The sequence below is a fragment of the Cucurbita moschata genome, unplaced genomic scaffold (assembly GCF_002738365.1).
Source record: "Cucurbita moschata cultivar Rifu unplaced genomic scaffold, Cmos_1.0 Cmo_Scf00010, whole genome shotgun sequence".
Taxonomy (NCBI): Eukaryota; Viridiplantae; Streptophyta; class Magnoliopsida; order Cucurbitales; family Cucurbitaceae; genus Cucurbita; species Cucurbita moschata.
This window is the reverse complement of record NW_019268526.1, coordinates 4,326,140-4,336,785: the sequence shown is the minus strand read 5'-3', so window position 1 is coordinate 4,336,785 and position 10,646 is coordinate 4,326,140. Positions and strand designations below refer to the sequence as shown.

Genomic DNA, 10,646 nt, shown 5'->3' with positions numbered 1-10,646 from the left:
ATTAACCAATTTACATAAATTTAAATGAATATTGTATTATAGAGAATAATAGCTTTATATATTTATCTAAATTAAAATTAACAAAATTTAACGAAATGTCGATGGAATTTAATATTGCAATATTTTCTAAAATTTAATAATCGAGATTGTAACACCTAAACAAATTTTAGGTGCAAACGGTTGAAATTGAAATATCAACCAGAAAAATTATAGGAGCCCCGAAAAATTTTTACATCAACAAAGACTTACATGTAAAGCACATAAAATTTGATGATACACTAGATCCGAAACTCGGGATATAAGAATTTATGCCACTTTTACCCTTGAAGAGAATGATTAAATGCAAGAACGATTTGTTTCTCGTTAATCTCACTTTTACTTGTTCCTTCTCAAAATTCACCAATATCATCCTCGTCCTTTACTTCGTTGGTCTTGCTATATTTTTGTCGAGAAAAACAATAAAATGAAATAAGATGAATACCCATTGTTATTTATTTAATTCCAATCGTTCTCTTCAACTTACACTAATACGTGCATTTAAATAATTTGGAGACTAAAAACTATACATTTTCTTGCATGAAAATTAATATTATTATTTTTATTAAATATACCAAGCCTAATAACTAATTTTAAATCATACTATATCTAAACTAAAATGAAATTAAAAATATAAAAATCAAAATAAATGGAGTGATTATATTTTCAACACATTATATATATATATATATATATATATTTTGTTATATATATAAAAAAAAGTTTTGAGAATCTATAAATAGCTAAAGATTATACTATTAATTTCTTTTTTTAAACAATATATTTGCTTTATGAAATATATTTAAAAAAATGAAAACTTTACCTTCTTTTTTAAAAAATAATAAACTAGTAAAAATTATAAAAATTAATTTTTACAAAAAAAAAAAATTCACGAGAATCTGTTCCTCGATCTCACAAAATAAATGAAAATTTTTGCGAAAATAGAAAATAAAATAGGTGGCAGGGAGGGATGGGTACGAAGAAGGCTTCCTGTCCCCGCCCGCCTCCTGGACATCTCTACATACAACTTTAACTACAGAACCGAAATATGTTCAAAATTTTAAGTCGGTCTCTTAGACATGAATAAAGATTTAATGAAGATAAAATTTGTTCGTTTTAACCTATAATATGTCAGTCTATCTCCAAAATTTTGGGTAGATGAGTCAAATTATTCCATGGTTGAACTAAAAAAAGGAGAGTCCCGTTAAAGCGGATTCTGTAAGGAGATTTTCTTCCGCAAGTGCCATGTGCATCCAAACAATCTGCCGCAGTCACTGAAGACTGATCTGATAACCTCGAATTTTTATTTCAATTTGTAGGGCTTATCACGTGAACGTTTGTAATTGTTAAATGCTGCAGCCATAGCTGAATTCCAAGGAAGAAACAACATGACTATGATGGTCGCTGCAAGAGTAATCGCAGCCACAACAGCTCGATCAGTGGTGCGATCGACCAGGCTCCCTCTTCAATCTCCATCGCTATATGTGTTTGCTCAGCGGAAATCTCACTCCCACACGCTTCTCATTCGTCAGGTAATCATATCACTTTTCCCGTTTCTTCCTTGCTAATTATTTGGATTGGTAATTCGAGTTTCTGGACGTGGATCTTATGCTGTCATGCTTTGATGTCAGATGAGCTCCGAGGCGCCGAGCGTTGTTACTCGTCTTCAAAGTTCTGGATTGTTTCGAAGCCAAGGCCTTATTGGAGGGAAGTGGATTGATGCTTATGATGGGAAGACCTTTAAGGTATGGCTGAAAGGATTTTTTTTGTTTTCTGATGCTTCCAATATCAGATAGCGGGTTTGTTAAATATAGTTTTCAATAAGTCGAGCGATGATTTCTTAATTTTTTCTGCATCCGTCGAACTTTTGTTCGTTTCTCTAATCTTTTATTGATTTTAGAGAGAGATCGTATTTTTTCACGATACATTAGACGTGGGTAACAATTACTCTTGCATTTGTTAAAATTTTTTCCCTTATATTTGCTCACAATTAAGTTTGAAGACTGTTGAGGAAGTTTATCTTTGTGTTGCAGGTTCATAATCCAGCCAATGGTGAAGTTATAACCAATGTCCCGCTCATGGGCAAAAGGGAAACCGATGATGCTATTTCTTCAGCTCATGATGCTTTTAAGTGTAAGCGTCAGATTAGTCATGATTAAAGCTTATACGTTCTAGGAGATTAGTTACAATGTAAGGTTGAAGTGTTGAACTAGCGTGTTGCTTCTTCATCATTATAATATTGATGCTGTATTCTGTTGTGGTGCAACCTCTACAAACTTTTTGGTAGCTATGGCTCAAACACTATTTTCGCCTATTGGAAGTGTTTTCCTGCGACTTTCGTGGCGTTTGTTGTGGCTCACCTCCCCCATTTTTGTCATTTAATTTATTTAATGGAAGCCGTTTCTTGTGAAAAATATTACTTGCTAACTTCAGCCATCTGCCATATTTTTCCTTGAAGCTTGGAGCAAGCTCACTGCAGCTGATCGGAGTAATCGCTTACGGAAATGGTATCAACTTATTCATCATATTGTTTTCTAATTTTTATTAATTATCATTATTATTACCTTTTCTTTTATCTCCAATTGGATAGTAAGAGAAATGGAATCGTTTTCATTCATTTTTTGAATTTCTTCTTACCACATCCATTTAAAATATCAGTATAAAAATGTTAACAAGTCTTTATATGCCAAGATAAATTCATGGAAATTTATGTCTTGTTCTGCTTTGAGTTTCCTGTAAGTAAGAAAAGGACATACAAAGAGTAGCAGAGGCAATAAAATTGTGTACTTTTGATATCGAACCATTTCAACATTCGGTGCCTAGTTCCTTGGAATAGCATTGCATTTGTTATCTGTCATACCTATGATGTTTCTTTTCTCTCCTGTATTTTGAAGGTATGAGCTCCTAATTGCCCACAAAGAAGAGCTTGGACAACTGATAACCTTGGAACAAGGAAAACCCTTAAAGGAAGCTATGGGTGAGGTATCATATGATGCACTTTAGCAATCATCAGGCATTGACGTGTTATCATTTTGTTCTTTTAACATACACGTTGCAACTCGTTATACAGGTTACCTATGGAGCCAGCTTTATTGAGTTCTTTTCTGAGGAAGCAAAGCGAGTATATGGTGACATAATCTCACCAACTTTAGCGGATCGACGACTCTTTGTCTTGAAGCAGGTCAATTGAAAGTTTTATGCTATTTGTTTATTTTTTTGGAAAATTACCAGAACGCCCCATTTTTTTTTTTTTTTTTTTTTTTGGAGAATTGACAATTTATTGCAACGTTTGATATGGAGATATTTGGAATGTTAATGCAACCATTAGTATGCAGATCTATAATGAGCTTAAGTACACAGGATGCTAAGGGACGGGACCAGGCAATAAATTTATGTTATTCAATCTGGTGTTTCCTCAAGATGTAGATATTATTGTTGAAATTGAACTTACCATGTAATGCTTAGGTTTGAGAACTGGATCTGAAGGGAGTCTTTTTCATCTCACCACACTTTTTTTTTTTTTTTTCCCTCTTATGATGTTATACGGACTACATTTTGCTGGAGATCATATGGAGGATTTTTCAAATTTAGATTTAGGGAATTTGGGAAGTCTTACATTGTTACTAATTATACCTAGAAATTTGTGCATACTCACTATTGGTATTCACGTTTACTCCCAAACAAAATATTGAAGCCTTATTACATTAGTCAGTACCATAATGTTTCCTTAACATTTTCTTTTGCAGCCAGTTGGAGTTGTTGGTGTTATTACCCCTTGGAACTTTCCATTGGCTATGATTACAAGAAAGGCTGGTCCCCTTCATGAGTATTTGTGTTCAATTGTTTATGTGTCATTCATTTTACTTTTATGATAACATTATCTTTCCAGTTAATGTATGCTATTGAAAAAACCTTATTTTCTGTTACCCTTGCATTCCAGGTTGGACCTGCTCTTGCATGTGGTTGTACGGTGGTCATAAAACCTGCGGAACTTACCCCCTTGACAGCTTTAGCAGCAGCTGAGCTCTCACTTCAAGCTGGAATTCCTGCAGTAATTACTGATGAGAATATCCTGCTTTTAATTATTTTTTATATTTTTTTATTCCAGAATTTTTTTTTTTTTTGAAAGCCTTCCTTATACATATATATTGGCAAGACCAATCGAATTTGACTTCGTACTTGTTTTTCTGATAGTCTAGGTATATGCTTGTTTTTTGCATGAATTACTTTTAGTAGGCTATGTTTTGTCATTAACTGCTAATGGTAAGCAAGAAGTTTTGCAGAACATTAGTTAGGCATGAATGACATCCCTTAGTTCTCTTCGTTTTACATATTTGTTAATCCCTATCAGAAAACATATTTGTTGAACTGCGTTGTGTTCTCAAAACTTTGTATTTGCATTCGTCTCTGTAATCTTCAGTTTGCAGCTCAGTGTTGGTGCAATTTTCAATTCCTAGCGTACGGGTAATAGTTGATTTTTTTTAATGTGTAGGGAGTCGTGAATGTGGTTATGGGAGATGCTCCAGCTGTTGGGGATGCTATACTTGCAAGTTCTCAGGTTCCTTACAATATTAATAGAAGAATTACTTTTGCAGTATGGTGCTACTGCTTTAATCTTATTGGTGCATCAAACCTATGCAGGTAAGAAAGATCACGTTTACTGGCTCAACGGCAGTTGGAAAAAAGTTGATGGCAGGAGCTGCTGGAACTGTTAAAAGGGTATTCACAGTTCAGAATATTAAAGTATTTTTTCAGGATTGAGATTTGAAAAACCTAATGTGGCTTATGATACTTGTTTCTCTTCTCTAGGTGTCCTTAGAACTTGGTGGTAATGCCCCTTGCATAGTCTTTGATGACGCAGATGTGGATGTTGCAGTAAAAGGAGCCGTAAGTAAAATTTCAGCATTTGGAACTCAATGTAGTTTTATGGTAAAATATCACGGATAGGATCTGACATCATTGTTTTTGTTATCTTTGCCGCTGTATCTATCTAGATTTTTTTTTAATCAAACAACATGTTTTGTACAATAATTTGTCCTGTCAAAAGTCACAATTGCAGTGCTTACAAACATGGGTCTGTAGTTTGTAAGTTTTTAGAGGTGAACGAATGCCTGTCTATTGAGGATCATGGCCCAGAAACAATCTTAGTCATGCATGGTTCATAAAATTAGCACTCAACGTGATGTATCTATCTCTAATAACTTTCTCATATAGTGAATACTACCCGGGGATGTGTGTCTATTCAATCACCACTCTTTCCAACAGAAAACTGGGGATGGAGCCTGTTTGTGTTGACGACTTTGCTTTGACTTTTCATCTTTCAGAGCTTATAATGTACCTAAGTTGAAATTATTCTTTTACTTTTCCTCAAAATTACATTCCACTTGCAGTTTTCATTATACATGTCAGTTAATCTTTCTGTCTGTTTTGTAAACTTTGGAAAGTAAACTATTTTTCTGGAAGTGCAATGTTATCTTGCTTTGAAAAATTCATTAGGAGCATTAGCATTACGTGACATACTTCTATGGAAAATTTAGTAGTGAAACCCTTTTTCATCTTTCAGATTGCAGCGAAGTTCCGAAATACTGGACAGACTTGTGTTTGTGCGAATAGAATTTTTGTTCAAGAAGGTATTGACAGATGTATACTTCAGTTCTGAAGGATGCTTCTTCTGCTCATTTAAAAGACGTCTCACAGATGCGAGTAGTTTTTTGCTTGAGAATTTTCTGAATGCTTTTGATAGTATTATTAGTGAAATCTTACGTTTCGTAGTTGACTTTAATACCTTGAATTAGACTAACGAACTAGGACATTCACTTGTCCATTTAGGTTTTGCTTAAGTTCTAAGAAACGATGGTAGTGATAGATGAACTAATTCTAAAGAGTTGAAAGCTATTAGTTGATACGTAAAACATGCTATTAGGGTGCCAATGGCTGGTAGGGGGATATGTTCGTTATCTGATATATCAAGTCAAAAGAAAAATCTTTGAAATTCTTCTTACCATTGAATTTGGGCAGTGGTTCTTCATTTTCAGATCTCATAAGTAGCACTTAACGTGGGAAGGGTAGAAACATCGAAGGGCTTTAATGGAAAGTGTAGAAAGTTTTAAGTGAGGTTAGATTTTGTTTGTAAAAGCCTCTCGTTGGAGGTTCTTGCTCAAAAAATTTCGCAATTGCTCTTGTTTGTAACTTTATTGGTTTTCCTTGGATGAATTCTTGTACTTCCATAATTTCAAATCCTTGCTTCATGCGAAAGTTTTTTTTTTTTTTTTAATTTTTAATTCCGAAAAAGAAACAAGCCATGTAAACCTTTGTGAAGGATGAGGAATGGATGGAGGATAGAATTTATATGAAAAAGATGTTCTCCCCTCTCTCATCACCTTACCCCAACTACACCCCCCTGCCACCCTCCTCTGCCACCTACCCAGGTATCTGCATTGACCTACTCGTTGGCCAATCACGACTTCCACTTTAACACCATGGAACCAATCGACACGCTCCATAGTCATGGACTGCAAAACCTTCACTATAGCTTTTGACAAACACTCTCGAGGCAGCAAGGACAAAATCACCGAGTATGGCTGATTCACCTCCCATTCCCTGACCCTCACCATGGATGGCTTTAACCTTCAACACCCTTGTCAAATATATGTGCTCCATCAAATTCTTCTCTGAAATTCGGTGCATTGAAAACATACTTTGGGTAGAAAAGTTTAACAACAAATATGGTTTCTTCTTTGAAGTTATTGAACAACTCCACAACGGAAGTAGAAAGCGCATTCTCATCTCATCTGAGACTGTATATTGTAATGTGTTAATATCACTTTCTAATTTGATTTTCTATTTTCTTCGAGAAGATGAATATCTTTGTTGGGATAGTACAATAGTTTCATTTAATCTTAAATTAATTCTTGAATTCATTTTGGATTATTAGCTTTGACCAGATGAATCATGTTTTTTTTTTCCTTCGATTTGAACTAAGCTCTAGTTTTCAGGTATATACGAGAAATTTGCTGATGCTTTCTCAAAAGCTGTGCAAAGTCTGCAAGTTGGTGATGGTTTCGGGGAAGGTGTATCTCTGGTAGTTGCTCGTGCCCTTAATTCATTATTCAGTTGTGATTGTTAGTCTTTTCTTTATAAAACTATCTTCCAAGCTCGAGGTAATTTAATTTTATCAAGTGCCAGTATTTTGTTTGCTATCGTTTAACATTCCATATTTTACCCCTTCGTACTTTGAAGGACCTCTCATTTTAAATGTTTTGTCATCAACCTTTCAAAGTTAAAACCCAGATATTACTGGAATATGCAACTAATGCTCTTTCTTGGAAAATTTAGTTAAAAAAGAAACATGGGAATTTTTTTTTACTGGACATATGAATGTTAGCAAACTTTGGATTGTGTTTGCTTTGTTTCTTATTTTCGGATTTCTTATCTAAGTATGAATGCCCTCCCTTTTACATTAGTTTGAATTGGATAGTTTTTTTTTTCTAATTTTTGTTGGCCGTCAGTTTGGGAAGATGTCTCCTCTTTTCTTCTGTTTTCTTCTGTTTTCTCTTCAATGATATCATATGTTCTTTTCTCTGAAAAAGATAATGACACACTTGTTCTAACAAGGACATTATGTTATAGCTGCTTTACAATAAACTTATTACTAGTTGAACTTGAGGTTTCTCTATAACGCTTTTAAGAACCATAATTTAATTTGCACTTCATTTGTTCAGGGTCCTTTAATTAATGAAGCTGCCGTGCAGAAGGTTTGTTTTGTTTCCGTCAAGTTAACCATCAAATCTGCATTCTTGTCATTTAATTTGAGCAGTTTCTGTATGAATTAATGCATGTGATTTATTTATTTATTATTATTATTATTTTGTTATAGGTTGAGAAATTTCTTCAAGATGCCACCACAAAGGTTTGTTTCTGACCTAATCTCGTGGAACTATTAGGTACTATCATGGTAATGAGTCAAAGAGGCTCTGATGACTTGTTACTTTACGTTAAATGGTGTTTGGTATTGCCACTCACCAGTCAGTTTCCAAAAGTTGAACAAAAAATTTCAGGATTTCTAAATCGTGCAATGAATGTAGATGTTTAGCTTTCCTGAAGAAATATGCCTATTTGATTTGTGCATTGCCAATTTCTTTTCCAGAGGATTCATTTGTTTCTTTTTAATGTAATTAAATGGGCTTTGGTTCTTCTTTTTAGGGATCTTTGGTCTTAGGATTAATAGAGCCAAATATTATGTATTTGACAATGATTGGGATAATGAGAACTTGAGAGGTAGGATGTTGAGCTCATATATCTACGGTTTTTAGTTTCCCTATTATTATCTCGGTTGTAGGGCGAAATTAATTAGTTGTATTGTTGTTTCCGTTCTATTATCCATTCACGGACATGTTACCATTTGTTACTGTGGGTACTGGTTCTGTCAGTTGAGTTCTGTAAGTTACTGTGGGTACTGGTTTCTTATAATAATTATTTATCCTCTAATTAATCCTCTTTGGTAAAAATTTTTTATTCGTAGTTTGATAATCATTTGGTTTTTGGTTTTTTGTTTCTTAAAATTAAACTTATAAACACTACTTCCACTTTTGAGTTTTTTGCTTTGTTATCTATTTTTATAGTAATGTTCTTAAAATCTAAGTCAAGTTTTAAAAACTAAAAAAATTTTGTTTTTGATTTTGGAATTTAGTGCATAGATTCTTTTCCTTTGGATAGGTGAAAACCACTTTAAAGAATTTGTAAGAAAACAGCCACAATTTTTTTAAAATCCAACCAATTTATATTCAAGAGCTTTAGTGCATAGATTCTTTTCCTTTGGATAGATGAAAATCACTTAAAGAATTTGTAAGAAAACAGCCACAATTTAAAATAAAAAACAAAATCTATGCACTAAATAGATATCAAATGGGCTCTAGTTATTGAAAAAAAGTCTATAAGTACCTTCAACTTTTCATTCTTATCTGCAATACCTTGAATAGCTAACATGCTAAACATTGACATACATACGCCAATTAAAGGTTGAAAGGTCCTGAGAAGATACTGAAGTGTTGATAGATTAAATGCCTGTGTGGGCTTTTGTCACTTGGGATTTTTGTAGTTGTCAGTTTGGTCTAATTGGGTTGGGTTGGACTATTTGTCTGTAGCGTCTCTTCGGTTATTTTATTTTATTTTTTATTTGCATCTTTTTATATTTACTCATGCATTTAATTTATCACAATTTAAAAAAAGAAGGAAAAGAAAAGCTTTCCTAAATTTTGGGGCATGTTGACGTGATTATGTTTTCACAATTAATGTCACTAATAAATCCTTTAAAGTTCACTTAGTTCTCTTTCCCTCCCTCTACTTTCCTATTTTTCTTATGAAGGGAGCAAAAGTTCTTCTTGGAGGTAAAAGACACAGCCTTGGAATGACATTTTTTGAGCCTACAGTTCTTACTGACGTGAAGAATGACATGCTTTTATCCAGGTATTAATGTTGCGTGTTACGTGACCTCTCCTTAATCATCTTCAGAACCTAGTTTAATTAGTCAACTGACATTCACTTAGATGTCTTGAATGTCGAGATTTCTAATGTCAATGCATATATTGGAGCAATTTTTGTTGCAATAACTTTATTCTCTCTCTTTTATAAGATCCTAAATTAGAAATTTCTCCGACCCTAGAGACTTTTCTTGACTGTCCCCTTTCTATCATCTTGATCGGAATTGTATTAGTAATTGGTTAGAGAAGTTGTTATGTTAATAAGGGAAAAAGGGTGAAGATAGCCATTGATCCAGTTGGTTTAGGTTTGAGTGATCTCAAGAGAGGAAGGGTCCAGTACCTCAACAGTCATGGTTTATCTGGTAGTTTTGTTATCTTTTATTTTTTTCAGTATATTTGGTTCTATCACACCTCAACTAACCTCGTGGCTAATATCTTTTTTACGTTATTTATTTATTGTCCTCTGCGAATGGGATATTAGAATCCCTTTCATTAATAAAGAAAGAGGAAGCAAAAGAGGGGAAAAGTATAAAGTATCCAGTCAGTAACCAATTTTTTTATCGATTTGACTCGGATATGGAAGATTCTGTTTGGCACTTAATGTGTGTAATGTTCTTGTGACATGTGCAAGATTTCTAAAAAGCATAATTAACATCTATACTTGATTTGGAACTGGGCATTCCTTCAATCCTATGCTCAACCGTGCTTCATGGCTTTGTATTTTTGAACTGGTTCTATTTTACATCAGGGAGGAAATATTTGGTCCCGTGGCACCCTTACTGCCATTCAGAACAGAGGAGGAAGCAATTGCTCTCGCTAATGACACCAATGCAGGTTCTGCTCTAGCCATGATATTCTAATCATGTATTCTGCCCCATTTTTCACCATTGATTAATTGTGTTTCTTAGTACTTTTTAAGTGATCAATTCACAAAATTTAATTAATCTCTGATGTCTTATAGGATTAGCTGCTTACATATTCACAAATAGTATTCAACGTTCATGGAGAGTGACTGAAGCTCTTGAATACGGATTGGTTGGTGTTAATGAAGGCTTGATTTCTACAGAGGTGAGCCTCATCCTGCCATCTCTTTTACCCTTTTTTCCTGGGGGGGGGGGGGGGGGGGGGGGG

The 10,646-nt window shown here is 34.0% G+C and overlaps 1 protein-coding gene across 1 annotated transcript in view; it reads left to right on the top strand.

Annotated features, from left to right (window-relative positions):
* Positions 1–1,263: 1,263 nt before the first annotated feature.
* LOC111448470 (succinate-semialdehyde dehydrogenase, mitochondrial-like) overlaps positions 1,264–10,646 on the top strand; it is a 12,240-nt gene continuing 2,857 nt past the window's right edge. Inside the window, exons 1-18 of the mRNA XM_023088102.1 lie at positions 1,264–1,568; positions 1,668–1,781; positions 2,070–2,169; positions 2,495–2,543; positions 2,931–3,018; positions 3,107–3,217; positions 3,783–3,845; positions 3,977–4,087; positions 4,529–4,594; positions 4,678–4,755; positions 4,846–4,923; positions 5,600–5,666; positions 7,032–7,117; positions 7,758–7,790; positions 7,913–7,945; positions 9,401–9,501; positions 10,264–10,349; positions 10,477–10,583. Coding sequence (XP_022943870.1) covers positions 1,425–1,568; positions 1,668–1,781; positions 2,070–2,169; positions 2,495–2,543; positions 2,931–3,018; positions 3,107–3,217; positions 3,783–3,845; positions 3,977–4,087; positions 4,529–4,594; positions 4,678–4,755; positions 4,846–4,923; positions 5,600–5,666; positions 7,032–7,117; positions 7,758–7,790; positions 7,913–7,945; positions 9,401–9,501; positions 10,264–10,349; positions 10,477–10,583 — 1,515 coding nt within the window. The 5' untranslated portion in view covers positions 1,264–1,424. The remainder of the gene's footprint in view (positions 1,569–1,667; positions 1,782–2,069; positions 2,170–2,494; positions 2,544–2,930; positions 3,019–3,106; positions 3,218–3,782; positions 3,846–3,976; positions 4,088–4,528; positions 4,595–4,677; positions 4,756–4,845; positions 4,924–5,599; positions 5,667–7,031; positions 7,118–7,757; positions 7,791–7,912; positions 7,946–9,400; positions 9,502–10,263; positions 10,350–10,476; positions 10,584–10,646) is intronic.